Source organism: Typopeltis vanoorti, chromosome 3, assembly GCF_054136105.1.
Source record: "Typopeltis vanoorti isolate ZY-2024b chromosome 3, IOZ_Tvanoo_1.0, whole genome shotgun sequence".
NCBI lineage: Eukaryota > Metazoa > Arthropoda > Arachnida > Uropygi > Thelyphonidae > Typopeltis > Typopeltis vanoorti.
Genome location: NC_143551.1, coordinates 149,779,276 through 149,795,052, shown reverse-complemented (window position 1 = coordinate 149,795,052; position 15,777 = coordinate 149,779,276). Strand labels below are relative to the sequence as shown.

The following is a 15,777-nucleotide window of genomic DNA, read 5'->3' as shown; positions in this document are numbered from 1 at the left end:
CGCCCCAGCCGGCATGAAATTTTGTCATGTTGTACCATCATTTTTTATTTTGGTTTAACCAATAAGAATACAATTTGGTCGGCTAAATCCCAAATTGCCAGCCCATCCTCGTTCATTCAGTATCCAAGTAGATACCCAACAGGGTGCACCACGAGAAGGTAAGGATTGGACATTGGGTCAAAAGCCCTGGTCGGTTCTCCGCATTCCTTTAAAGGCTATGTGGAGGTCTCCTCTCAGTTATACAGTTTTGACCCTTAAGCACCCCATTGGTACAGAAAAGTGAAACAGATATTGGAGTAGATTAGTGCAATGGTCTGAAGACTGGCTGTCTGATAGGTATTATCACATTGTCTATAAAGCAGTGATATCCGAGATTAGAAAATGTACTAGTGGTGGTCCTAGGTTCTCTTTTGGAGTCACTGCTGTTCAACTTGTGTTAATATTTGGAGAGGTCCAGATGGTTATATGCAGTTGTTTGCAGATGATGCAATATTGCAGAGAAGTATAAGTAGAGGAAATGTTGTGGCTTTACAAGAAAGCTTCGTAATTCGATGTTGTAAAGTGCGAGATTTTAAAATTTTGAGAAGTAAAGATTTGCGACGCAGAGAATTGTTGGGAATATCTTAGATGTGGTGGAGGAGATGAGGAATCTGGGAGTGATTGTGGAGAAGGACCTAAAATTTTGGGGACATATTGTTAACACTGGAAGACTAGTACAGAAAATTATGAGAATGATGTAGAGAAAGTGACAGGAAGTAAGGATGCTGTGGTTCTATTGTATAATACTTTGATCAGGCCACATGGATAACTGTGCACACATTTAGTCACTTGGTTTTCAAATGAAAAGACATCGAAAAGTCCAGAGACGATTTACTAAGGTAGTTTCTGGTATATGGAACCACAGGTATTTTTCAACGATGTTTCAGTAATTACTGTCCACCAAATTTGCACTTTACAAACACTACTAAGCAATGAGTCAATATGTTAACAATCTATAACTTGTATAAAGTGAATATAACTAATTTTGATTAAGACATAAGTTGCTAAGGGGGTTATTACCAGATTAATGCATGCAATATTTGCTCAAGTTGGGAGAGTGCTTTATGCTGATACTAAAAATAGTCTCTCAGATCTATAGTGACTTCTATGTAATATTGACATATTTTTCCATTTAATCCTATATGAAGAAGTATCCAGAACATGGTCTGCCAGTCCAAACTTTCCATACAAATAATCACAGATGTAATTTTGTGTTCTTGAAGGTAGATATTTACTGATCTACCAGGCTGTTCAGAGTATGCTAAAAGTAGGAGAAAATGATCTTTAGGAGAACAGATGAAGGCAATTAGCTGAATGAGTGATTTGAAAGTGGCATGAAAATCATATTTGCAAAAAACTTTAGCTTTCTCCAAAAAAGTGTTGTGAAGGTACCCAAGCTCAGTTTCAAGGGCCATATCATTCAAACAAATAGAACTGGCTCAGTATATAAATATTTTGAGGATGCCATGCTAATGGAATGGATGGTGCTGGTGTGACTGCTTGTGTGTGTGTGCGCGCGCGTGTATCTTCCTGTATGTGGGTCTTCTATAAATGGAAAAGGATAATGAGCTATTAAGCAATTGTGTGACTTATGTATCTAGAAAGGGGAGACAATTGTTACTTTCTTTTCCCATAATGAAGTTTATTTTAGAATAATGGTTGTTAAGATGCGTAAGCCTCCATAGTCCAGTCAGTGTAGACAAAGCCCTTTGGTCAGAAAGACCTAGGTTCAATTCCCACCCAAGATGTGGGGAACCTTTATCTGGTCTCTTTCAATTAAAGGTGAGTTAGCTGGACGGAGAGGATTTTTTCACCAGAAACTCGGCTTTTCGTCCCCCAGAACAGGCAAACTGGCCCAGTGAAGACATGCAGCAACAGACATAGGACACACTGTGAGGTATAAGGCCAACCGCCTCATCCTCAAGGCAGTTGCAGTTGTGAAGTCCACAACTAAGAACCTTAATGGTTTGTGAAAGCTTAAGATGGACTAAGAATGTATCTGATGTGTCTATGTCACAAGGCCAAATAACAAACACTTCAACACAGTGCAGCCAAACTCTTGGTTTAAGTGTTGCTCTGTTGTGTGCTTGGTTTTCCATATAGAAGTTGGCTAGATGGGAGGAAAGAGGGGGAACCCATTGCAGTCTTATCTAGCTGTCTGTATATTTTTAATTTTCATAAGAAATAACAAGAAATGGTGAATCTGAATAATGAAACATGTCAGACAGGAAATGTGGAGAGGTCAAGGGACTCTGTCAATGATATCTTAGTGAATAGTGAAGTAATATGAAAGCTGACCATAATGTCAGAATCTATCCAGGTTAGATATTTTATTAATATTTTAAAGTGAAGTGAATTTTAATGAATGAGGAAGAGTTTGCCTTTGAGGGGAAAGAAAGTGATTTGGATAAATGTCTAGAGCAACTAATCTTTATATTCCTTGAGTAAATATTAAATGAGGAAGGCTGTTCTAGAGAATTAAAAAAAAAAAAGGCTAATTCTATGGGTAGGTATTTTGACTCAGTTGTAACTCAAGTTCTTACATGCTTAAAAGAAAGTGGAGAAATGGATACAAGTTTGAATGGACAGTAGTCGTGGAAGTACAATAGATCTTTATTTCTGCAACCAAACTGGCTCCTGGAAAACTGTCATTAAGTGAGCTGGTGAGTTATAACTAATTTTTTTCCTTCTATACCTACCAAATTACTACTGACTTGTTACTTAATGCAGTGCTTAAAAGTTGTAAATTTGATGGTTGATTTTTCAGTGTACTCCCCTTCTTAATTGGTAGGAAACTAAACCCCTTAGACACCTTTCTTCCTATGCATATATCATTGATGCAGACATATTATGTAATTAATTTATTTATTGACCACAATATCTTATTCCATGTATTTTGTTATGCAAGTAATGCATGCATTGAAATCAATTAATGGGGGGGAAGAAAAAATTTAAATGAAAAAAAGTATAGCACTTTGTATACATCTAGTACAACTAGTCTCATGTTCCTAGACTGAATGTACTTAATATTCTATCCAAGGTTCTTTAAGCACAATCTTAATGTCACCATGCTTCTATCCCAAAAATGGTATATATATATATATATATATATATATATATGGGGGTATGGTATTCAAATTTTAACTACAATAAAGTCATAAATTTAACTTTGCTTTTGAGCTTTTGCATGATGTGTGGCAATCTCTTAGCAACTTTGCTATTTTTGTTTTTCATGTATGTTTGCCACAGAAGGTGAGATAGATATATTTTTAATTTACTGTTCAAAGGATTAAAGAAACATAAGAGTTTATATTATATTATGAGGTTGAAACTGTTTCCAGCAACACAACCTCAATTCATGAGACACTGAGCCTATGGGAAATTAGCATTTCTTAAGAAATCATATGGTTATAAGAAAAACAACAAACAGGTTAATTATGAATAAATGAATATAGATAAACTGAAGTCTATGAAATAAAGCATACAAATAAAGAGATTTCTTTATTCATAGCCTTTCTTCACAATATGCTGAGTGAAAATTTACAGTAAATTCTTCAGAAAATTCTGAAGTAATCAGCATTTAATGGTTTTTCATAATCAACTTACATCTCAAAGAAAATCATACCCTTACCTTGAAAAAATCCTGTGCACTGTTTACCATTATTATGATTCATGCTACTTTCTGTAATGCTGGCAATTGTAACTTAAAAGGGAGCAGTCTCCTTATACCTAATTTTGATGGGTTTTTTTTTTTTAATTTTTAAATTCTGTGAATGTCTAGTGCAGACTAGAACCTAATTTCACAAAATACTGGAAATGTTATATGACTATATTATAAGAATTATATAGTACAGTGCAATCAGACTTGCATATTCCTACTTGGTCACAGCTTATCAGAGTAAAGATAGGATTACTCTAATGACAAACTCCTACAGAATAGTTCAATCCTGTGATCTAGGTTAAGCAAGCAAAAGTGATTTATTACTACACTGTTAATTCCTTAAATAAAACATTATGTTAGCAAGTTAATATTAACTTGCAAACTAATATTACTCGTACTAATATCAATTATTTCCAAGATGGAAAACTTGGATAAACACAATTTATTATTATTATTTATGATTTATTTATTCAAGTGCACTTTTACTTTGGTAACGACCACACAACAAAAACTAAACAACACTGATCAAGAAATGAGTTTCAACTATTAACAAACAAAACTGTAAAAGGGGATTTATTTTATAAATTAAATATATATCTCCAACATTTATTAGTCAAGTGATTTTCAAATGATTCTACAATTAAATGGCACTAATTCTGAGATTAAATTTTCCTGACCTAGCAAGTTCAAATAGAGGAAACACTGTGATGTTTGCAAATATGAAAAAGAAACTTAAGACATAATTTGTTCTCATAGAATACAAATTATTTAAAAAAAATTTTTTTTTTGTAACAATAGAGAAAACGTTATTTAATTTGCTATACAAGATAAATCAAGTGCAATTATTTGGTCTGCAACAACTATTCAGTAAAAATTACTGAGATTATTCTTAAAAGGAGTAATTTAATTTTTAGAAAGAAACTTAATTTAGTGAATAATTCAAATTTCCATTTGATTTGAAAACAATCAATTTCCAAGATGTATCTATTAGAATTATTTAAAAATGTGATGCTTTAAGAAATAAGGCTATCTCTAACAAAAAGGATATAACAATAATATAATCTCATAAGTAATACATATATATACAAACTGTATAAATACAACTGTACAGATCTTCTTTAAATACAAAGGAGAATTAAAAATGACTTAGAATTCATTCTTTTTTGGTATCAAATTTCCTGTCTGATAAACCAACACACTAGGTTCTCAAATGCATCTATAAACTAGAATTATAAAAGTTCAGCATCCATGAGATACTGATTGTTAAATTATCAACAATCTCAAAGAAACTTAATTCAAAACAAAAGTAAAATCATTGATCATCTAATATACTAAATATGATTTAAACATATTTAAATCATAAAATAAATGATTCATAGTAAATAAATTTAAAGCATATTTTCATATTTATCAAAAGTAGTTTCATGGAAAATCAGTGAAATATTGAAAACTTCTTGGTATCTTTGAAATTGCAAAACATTTTTGAAATGCAGCTGTAAATTTAAAAATAAACCTTGGCTTTTACTTTTTAAAAGATCTTTAACTTGCAGAGTTTTCAATCTATTTTCAAACATCCCATGTTAACTAAGTTATCACAGACTGGTAAAGATAGTTATCTAAGTGCGCCTACAAAAGTAATATCTGAAAAATTAGATGCAACAGGCAAACAATCTGTCACAAATGCAGAATCAGATTTGGCATGATGATAGGGTCGGACTACTCTTCTAGGCACAGGCTTCATACCACAATCTTTAGTTAATGGCACAACATCAGGAGGATGAGAAGTGGGCGAACTTTTACTATGCTTCTTAACACTATTAGCTACATTTTCTACTGGAGATACTGTATTCTCATTTCTTGGACTAATGAATTGGGCAGTACATGAATGTGAGCGATGATATTCATGCTTTCTAGTCACCTGATTCCCATTTAAATGAGAACAGCTCCCACTCAAAGAGCCAAAAGGAGAATCTGGATGGATAAATGAAAATTCAGAAGTTACAGATCTTGCATAGGATTTTAGTCTTCTTGAATCTGAATGTCTGGAAATCTCAGGTGTGGAAAGTACATGTTGTGCATATAATGATCTTTGAGAAAGAGCAGGAGAAACCTGTAGAGAGCGGAGTGATGGTTTTTGAAGGTAACTACTGGTAGACTGGCTCCCTATAGACACTAAAGAACTATATGAACCTGAAGAACATCGAGGTGTTACGAAAAAACCCACTTCATTTTTAGGTGATGAGTCACTGAGTTTTGATTCTCCACTAAAATCAATGTCTGTCAAAACTAGAAGAAATCAAACAATTAAAAAAAAAACTTAAATGAAACTAATAAAATTTGAAATCAAGTTACATACAGTTTAAAAACACTCAACTCAGTTCAGTGAACAAAAACTATCCCTTTCAATTTTTACTGATAGCTTAGAATCTCTCAGAATTTAGATACAAGTTATTTTCAATACAGTAGTCCCCCACCCCCATCCACGGGGGATACGTTCCAAGACAACTCATAAATACTTATAAATTTTTTCCAATACAATTTATAAATTAGGCACAGTAAGAGATTAACAACAATAACTAAATAAAATAGAACAATATAACAATATACTGTCGACATATCGATACAAAATTAATAACGGAAAACTCACGTACAAAGATTATTTAATAGTATAATTTTCGCTAGACAGAGTTCATTGGAGAAAGAAAAGAGTCCTTCACAAAAGTCGGTTCCTCATGGAACGCCTTTATAAAGAAACATGTGAAACTTTACTTCATTCTTCTAACTTAAACAGATCCATTGGCTTACGTCTATCCCCTTTATGGGAGATAGTACTTTACAAATCAGCTAATCTTTCCTAACTTTTTATTGTATAGATTTATTTTATTTTATTTTTATTTTTTTTGTTAGGAAATTTATTGACCTTTTTAGTTATCTTACACCAGCTACTTAGGTGACGCTTTTGGAATTGTCAGTTATTGCTTAATTTGAGCTTACTATGTATTGAAGATGCCTATGACACACAGGCAAAAATTATACTATTAAATAATCTTTGTACGTGAGTTTTCCATTATTAATTTTGTATCGATACTGTAATAAGTTATCTGAATGTGAATGGAATCTTAGTAACCTCACCATACATTTTTTTTATTATTACTTATTATTTTATGAAGTCAAGAACTTTCACCTTTTTCGATTAAAAGGAAGCACTTTACCACTTCTCTTTGGTATATCTGAATTGCTACCATCATAACTCTTGCACTTTGGGGCCATTATTAAGTAAAATAAGGGTTACTTGAACACAAGCACTGCAATACCGTGACAGTCGATCTGATAACCCAGAACTACTCGGAACAGCGCACCATTTAAAATTTATGAGTTGTCTATTAATAAAAGAAAGAATCATATGGCTTCATTTTAGTTATGTAACATTATATAGGCAAAGTGGATATTAGACTCAATATTATTTCAAAACTGAATGTTTGTAGAAACTATGAAAGTTTTGCAAGTTGACCCGAAAACTTGCAAATATACTTGGAAAATACAATCCTTGACTTAAGTAACCAAGTTGCCTTAGTTACTTAAGTCAAGTAGTGCAAGCTAAGGCAACTCAGGGATGCCAAGGATCATATTCTCATAAGCTCTCAGGTCAACTTACGAAACTTTCATAGTTTCTACAAACATTCAACTTTGAAATAATGTTGGATTTAAAAATCCACTTTGCCAATGCAATTATAAATTGTTTATTTCTGGAATTTTCCATTTAATATTTTCAGATTGAGATTGACTGCGAATAACTAAAACCTGGATAGCAAACCCCCACAGATAGGGGGTGGGAACTACAGTATTCAAACTGATCATGATACAAAAGAATTAATAAGATTATGAATTTTACACTTCTGAACATTGATAAGCAACTAACTTTAATTTTTGATAGTGCACACGTGCAGCAATATTGATAGGCTACGTCTGTTTTGTTTTCTTTTTTGTATAGCAAATATTAAGTACAAGGATGTGCTGAAAAGTTGTGATAATCACCATAAAGGAATCGAGGTAGAACCATATAACTTACACGTTATTCTACATATTCCCCACAAAGGATTATACACCTATTATATGCTGCTGCTGCATCATTTGCAATCCTCTGAGAAAAAAAAGTCTTTCTCTTGTTGCACAAATCAGTCCTCAGATGCAGATATAACTTCATTGTCTGTGGGTAAATTTTCTTCCTTTCAAGTGGTTCTTTAAATTTGGGATTAGGAACTAGTCAGATGGGGCCAGGTCTGGCAAACAGGGTGGGTGAGGTAGACATTAAAATCAAGTTGTGTATTGTCTCTTGAGTTTCATGAGCATTTTGGGGTCAATAAAGTTTGAAACTACATAACAGGAAGGAAACTTCTACATAATCTTTAAGGAATGAGAAGAAGCGACCAGGGCTTCTGACTTCTGAAAAATAATAAAAGAAACCCTTAGTCCACCCACGCTACTAATGTACTATAGGTTTACAACTTCACATGGGTTGGAGACATAAAAAAAAATCTTTTTAAGTCAGAAACGAAAAATAGTATCGTGCTAGTATAGCAACTTTTGTATTCAACTAATCATGGCTTTATGTGACTTATACTAGTTTTCCTCAGCTTAGGAGGGAAAAAAAGATTTTATGACAGCGACATGGCTGGACAAATGAAGAGAGCCTTTTGGCTGTCTATGGAAGAAAGCAACACTGATGAAAAAGTGTGTCAGAAATATTTTGGAGGGAGTGTCAGGAACTGTGAATGAGTAAAAAATCAGGATAGCATGGTAAACATTATTAACGAAAAGCAGAAAAATGTAGTGTCTACAAAAGTTGAGAAGAAAGTAGAGCAATGGAAGTAAGTATAAATGAACAACATATGAGCAATAACATGAAAGAAGCAGTAGAAACTTGGGAAAGCAATGAGTGTAATGAAAGAGAGAGAGACTTTCACAGGACAAAGAGTGAACTAGAGAAACATCTGGTAGGTGGTACAGCAGAGAAGTAAAAGAAGTGGTGTGAGAGAAGAAAAAGCAAAGTATTAAACAGCAAAATATGGAGGGAAAGGAGAGGGTCTTGTATGGTGATTTCATTACATTTTAGTAAGTGAAGGAATGATTGTTTTTGGCAGCTATGAATACGAAAAGTGTTACTGAAAGAAACAACAAATAAGATTGACTGTGGGTTTAATACACTGGTATGATAAAGGCAAGTTGAGAAGAGAACTGTGATCATAAATGAGTCAAAAGTTGGGAAGTGCAAAGTCAAGAAAAAACAGAACTACTGGAGAGATGTACAAGTACTAGTCAGGCAAGTGAATGTGAGACTGATCAAAAAAATGTAGACTATCTCTCAGGTCCAAAATTTTAATATTACAATTTATGTAGACTCATGCCAGAAGCATCCATAAAGAGAAAGAATTATGGGCATCAGTTAGTTCAACTTGGACAAAAGTTACAGGCATTAGTGCAACATCACTTACCATTCACAATGAATATTATAGAATGTTTGGCATATGGCATTTTCAGGGGTACTACTACTAACAGCAGAAGAACAAAAAAAAGGAGGAAGGAGTTTAGAAGGCAGAAATGCAGAAAGCAGTTCATTCGGGGCTATGTAATGTGAAATGGAGGCAAACTAGGCTAAAATACACAGTCAGTTACTGCTACAGACAAGACAGCACAAGGTACTTCAACTACTGGGACACAGATTGGAAGGAGGAAAGGTCAAATGGGAAAAGAAAATGGAATTTATACAGTACTAAAAGAATTACATGAAACAGTATGTGACTGAGTGGACTCAAGTTGGAAAGGTCTGGATGTGGTAATAGTATCATAGGATATGTCAATAATCAAAGTACCAACAATGTCTCCAACTAGGGAGAGTGATCATGCATTCTTGAGTTGGGAAGCTGCTAAATGTGGAATTTTCAGCTAAAAAGGGAAATAGACAACATAATAAGTAAAGCTGGGGATGCAGCTGAATAAATTTATATGCAACAAGAAAGAAATTAGAAACACTAAACTAGCAGTATACAAGACAGTGTTCAAACGAATTTTAATTTATGGATCTGAAACTGGATTAGAAAAGCAGTTGCTCAAAGACTAGCGACCACACATGACAGTTTTAAGAAAAATTAGGAGACTGAACAAATGGCACCAGTGGCAGAATCATATTATAAATGAAGATATTATTATTATTATTATTCAGGCTTCCATGGAGTCAAAAGACTCATCATGGGAGGTCCTTTCTAAGAAAAACAAGTCTATCAAGACTCATCGAGAGAGGTCCCTCCTAGGAAACACAAAGTCTATCATACCATTCCTTAAATGCATTGACCGTTCTCGATCTCACCACTCCATCAGGTAATACATTCCATGGTTCAACCACCCTCCATGCAAAGAAACCACTCCTCACCCTCTTTCTCACAGTTTGTTTTCATAACTTCCAGGGATGACTTCTTGTCATGACTCCTTCCTGCTGTTCAACCAAGCAAAAGAACTCCCCAGTGTCAACCCTGTAACCACCTCTCAACAGTTTAAAAGTCTCAATCATATCACCCCTCCTTCTTCTATCCACCAAACTCTGCAGTCCACACTCCTTCAGCCGATTCTCATAACTAACATTGTACAGTCCCAACACCATCTTTGTTATCCGCCTTTGTACCCTTTCCACAGTTAATTTATCCCCTTCGAATCCTGGGGACCAGATCTGAGAACAATAGTCTAAGTGTGGTCTGATTAGAGTCTTATACAACGGAATGATAACCATTTTATCTCTGCAGGTCAGTGTCCTTCTCATTATTGCAGCAATCCTCTGCGTTACCTTCACTACCTTTGTAATATGCCCCTAAATTTCAGGTCTCTATCAATCATCAAACCCAGATCTCTTGTCTCTCCTACTTCCTCCAGTTTAACTCCTCCCATAGAGTATGCAGCATCCCATCGATGTGTCCCAAACCTCAAAAACTTACATTTTGCTGCATTAAACTGACATCCTCATTCATTTGCCCATCTATCTAGCTTATTCAAATCCTCTTGCATGCAGGGCTACCAGATCTGAACTATTACTAATAACCCTTCCCAGCTTTGCATCATCCGCAAACAACTGAATATCCCCTTGCAATCCACGGACAATGTCACTGATATAAAAGTTAAACAATATAGGTCCCAGTACCGAGCCCTGTAGAACTCCACTTGTAACCTTCTGCCTCTTTGATATTGCTCCACCATACACAACTCTGTGATACTTATCGGACAGCCAATCCTGAATCCAGTTAGGAAGGAACTTGATATTGTTAGCATTCAAGAATGTATGAGCAGAGTTAATCTAAAGTCATGTGGTCACTTAAACAAAATGGGTGAGGTTAGCAAAGCAGGTGTTTGATGCCAAGACGATAGGAAAAAAGATCCAGAGGAAGACCAAGATTTGGTAGATTGATTCAACAGAAGTGCCCTTGTCCAATAATATTATGACAATATTGGATTGGACAAGTAATAGACTAATTAAGAGAAAAATTGTTAATATGGGAATCAAGTAGTACTGTCATAGTATTTCTACATACCACTTGAGGATACACATCAGGAAATAATGGAAATTTCTATTTTCACTCCCCCTGTCAAAAAGTATTCTCTGCTCACTTTTGATAATATAAATAAAATAAATAAATAAACAAACAGGTTTTTCAAAATGTTCACATACTCCTTGCCTCACCAATAATTCTCCCACATCTCTACCCCCCCACACACACACACATTTTCCAACCCCACTTCCTTCCTTAAACAGCAGATGAATGTATATTGCCACATACCGGGATGCTACTGAATAAGAAGACAGCCAGCAACATCCTACAAAGTTATGTCCAAATTATTCCTCCTGCAACATCCTACAAAGGTATGTCCAAATTATTCCTCCTATATATTCTTCATACATTTGTCTATATAAAACATCAGTAATCGCTAAAATCTGAGTAAAAAGCCAATGGCATTATAAAACGACTCCTAAACAGGAGCAACATGGGAATTTTCCCAGAAACAATACCTATAATGTCAAGTACTTTTCTAATGTACTCGTTTTTAATGATATTGCCATTGATACCATCTGTTCACACACCTAATCTTTCTCAGGACCCTGATATCTGCGGTCTCTAGTCTTTGGTGAAGTGTTTTACTTCTAACCCAGCTCTCAGATCCATAAATTAAAATTGGTTTGAACACTGTCTTGTATACAGCTAATTTAGTGTTTTGACTAATTTCTCTTTATTCCATATAAATTTATTCAGTTGACTTCCTACCATACCAACTTTGTTGATTTTGTTGTCTATTTCCATGTTTAATTTACCATCTTCACTAAAAATTGTGCCTAAGCAACTGAAATGTTTTACTTGTTCTATAGATTCTCCAGTCATAATGCAGTCAATATTTTCAATGCTTCTGCCTATTTTCATTGCCTTGTTATTGCTGACCTTCATATCTATTACAACAGTATTCAATTCAGTCAGTGAATCCTGAAGACTTGTAGCAGATTTATTTAGGAGTATAACATCATCTGCATAAAGCAAAGTGCTGAGATTATCATCTCCAATTTTGATATCAGGTTTAATACCACTTTCCTTCATAATGTGATCCATATAGATAATGAATAACAAAGGGGATAAAGTACATCCTTGTCTGACACCAGATTTAACATTAAACCACCTTCCTGTATTCCTTCAATTCTAACTGCTGACTTACAACTCAAATAAAGATTAAGTATTGCTTGATATAATGCTCCATTAACACCATTAAATACAGATCTGTTATATTCCCATGAATTCTAAAGTATTTGTCTTAAAGTGAAAATCTGATCCTAACAGCTTCTACTTGGCATGAATCGAGCTTGTTCTTCAAACTTCGCTTCCACAATCCTTCTCAACTGTTTTTCAAGTATACTTGCATAAATCTTACCAGGAACACTAAGTAGAGAAATAACTCTGTAATTCTCACATTCACTTTTATTTCCCTTTTTATATATGGTTACTATGAGAGGTCTACTCCAATCATCTGGAATCGTCCCTCTATCCAGGCCTTCTGAACTATGCAGTGAAGTCACTGTAAGACTTTTATACCTTCATACTTGAGCATTTCTGGTTGAACATCATCTATTCCTGCTGCCTTTCCACATATATGGCTACTATGAGAGCTCTACTGCAATCATCTGAAATTTGTCCCTCTATCCAGGCCTTCTGAACTATGCAGTGCAGTCACTGTAAGACTTTTATACCTTCATACTTGAGCATTTCTGGTCGAATGTCATCTATTCCTGCTGCCTTTCCACATTTCAGGCCTTTGACAGCTTTTTCTGCTTCAAGTATGGATATGTGTTCCTGACTGCATCCCTGTTGAGTGTTTTTTACCACTGTGCTATCACTGCTTGTTTCATTTAGCAATTTTTCAAAGTAATTACTTGACACAATTACTCCATAATTACTCCATATAAAAAGATATCAAGGATATCTTTTTCTCCAGATTTCATGTCACCTTTATCATCTCTGATTCCTTTTACAGTGCTCTTTCCTCCATTTCCAAGCTTCTTCACTAACCTCCAGAATATCTTGCCACCTTCTTGATATTTATTTTCTATGTTCTTACCAAAGTCTTCCCATGACTTCTGTTTAGATAATTTTACAGTGTTTAGCTTTTCTTACATTTGTTTCTGTATTCTCTAAGAGTCCCAGTTGACTTATTTGCTAGGAACATTTGATATGCTTTCATTTCTTTTTTTCACTGCCTCTTTAACTTCCTTTGTCCACCATGGAGTTCTGGTTTTTCTATCCTCCAGACAACTTCAACACATGCCTCTCTGGCTGAATCAATTAGTATTTTCTTCAGGGCTTGCCACTGAACCTCCAAGTTTGGTTCCTGTTCTCAAACTCTTTCATTTTTTCTAGAATAACGTTTGTGTATTTTAGTCTACAGTTCACATCTCTGAGAGCTGCTCAACTTTTATTCACTTTAAAATTTTCTTACATGTTCTTCTTTTATATGAAATTCAATTTTATCCTGCTCAAGACTAAATAGTGATCGCTTCCAATTTCAAATCCTCTGTACATTCTGTTGTCCTGCACCAGGGAGAAAACATCACTATCAACAATGACATAGTCAACGAGACTTTTATTCCTTGCCTCTTCTCTCCATGTGAATTTGTGCACATTTTTATGTTGGAACATTGTGTTAGTAATAACCAGTCCATGTCCTGAGCAAAAATCCAACAGGTATTTGCCATTATTATTAGCCTTCCACTTTTCTCCAAATTTACCCAAAATATTTTTGTATGTCTGACAATCATTTCCTACTCTGCTTTTTAGATCCCCAACAAGGACCAACTTTTCCTTTTTCATTGTGTTTGTTTCTTACTCTAAAGCCTCAAAAAAAAATTCCTCCACTTCTACCTTAGTCTCACTGTCCAGTTCCCCATTCTGATATTTGACCACATCTGCCCAACTGGGACATTAGGTGAGGTCAAGGGACATCTTCCCCCCAACATTCCAGAACCTCATTATATGCCTACAGGAAGAATGGTCCAAAATTCTCCTTTATCACTATCATAAGCTTGTGGAAAGTATGCTCACGAGGATTGCTGCAGTCATCGCAGCAAAAGGAAGTTTTACATCTTATTAAGGTGAGTGCCATGGCTGTTTATTTCTCACACTATGGTGTCCATTGATTTCTTTCCAAGCAGCATAGATATAGACAATAAAATAAGGCAAAGCTAATGCTGAAAAAAAAAAAAAAAAAAGAAATTACTCAAAACACTAAATTAGCTGTATATGACACAGTGTTCAAACCAATTTTAACTTATGAATCCATGAGCTGGGTTAGAAATAAAACACTGGATCAAATTGAAGAGTCTTTGATCAAGCAGAAGATTGGATATGAGGTTTGAGAAAGACTGAGGAAGCAAATGGCATCACTGGCAGAGTCATATTAAAAATGGAGATATTCAAAAGAACTTGACATTGTTAGCATTCAGTAATGTGTTAGCAAAGGTAATCTCAGTTGGTATAGTAACTTAAACAGAGTTGGAAAGGAAAGGTTAAAAAAACAATCCCCCCCCCCATAAGATGGCAAGAAAAAGAATTGCAGGAAGGAATAGAATAGAATAGAACAGAATAAACGACATTCTAGAATTTTTAGAATATGGTCATGTCTATTCTTCAGTATTTCTGCACATATCTTATAACCTGTGTTTAATAAACTCATTCCTCTGCAGTTGCGACAGTTATTCTTACTTCCTATTTTAAAAGACAGGGATCACAGTTGCATAGTCCTATTCCCTTGGTAGTTTTCCACTGCTATATATTTTGTTTAATATGTAAGAAATCTTTGGTTAAATTTATTTCCTGCATATTTCATGTAAGTTCATCCACTAGGATTTTATCTTCTGGTGATATTAAATTTTTCATTTCTTTTAATGCTTCTTTTAATTCTTCTGTTGTAATGTTATTTAGAAGAAGATTATTGTTTACATTTTATAAAATGCCTTTTAAATGATAATTCTGAATGTTTATTTCCTTCCATAGTTTATAAGAATAATCTATCCACTGTTGGTCATCTCTCTCTCTCTCTCTCTCATTATAGATTTTGGGTTGTGGTTTATATATTTGTTTTTCTAATTTTGCTAATATAATTATCACAAATTTTTCTGTGAAGTTTTCTTGTCACTTCTTGTTATTGCCTTTTCCTCTTACTTTGCAGGTTAATGTTTCTAATAATATAAATGATGTAATAAAAGCTGCACAAAATCTCTGGGTGATTAAGTTGCATCTTTCCCAATCCTGCTTGAAACAGTGACATAGTACATATCATAAAACATCAGGAGACCAGTATTACATAAAGTTATGTGGATCAAAGTAGTACTTTTTTTTAGTGAACACTAAAAAAAAAGTAAGTTAGGAAGATAATTCAAACTGCTAATAATGCAAGTTTATATTGATGCAGATTTCTAGATGGTGATTTCAGAAAATTTAAAACTATCAGCTATTTGAAATGCTAAAACAGGATCAATCAGACTTAGTATAAACTATGAA

The 15,777-nt window shown here is 34.3% G+C and overlaps 1 protein-coding gene across 7 annotated transcripts in view; it reads right to left on the bottom strand.

Moving 5' to 3' along the window:
- Positions 1-3,505: 3,505 nt before the first annotated feature.
- Positions 3,506-15,777, bottom strand: part of LOC150108651 (uncharacterized) — a 118,310-nt gene continuing 106,038 nt past the window's right edge. For all 7 annotated transcript variants that reach the window (XM_090416126.1, XM_090416127.1, XM_090416129.1 and 4 more), the window contains one exon: positions 3,506-5,986. In XM_090416126.1, the coding sequence (XP_090272252.1) occupies positions 5,313-5,986 (674 nt within the window). In that variant the 3' untranslated portion in view covers positions 3,506-5,312. The remainder of the gene's footprint in view (positions 5,987-15,777) is intronic.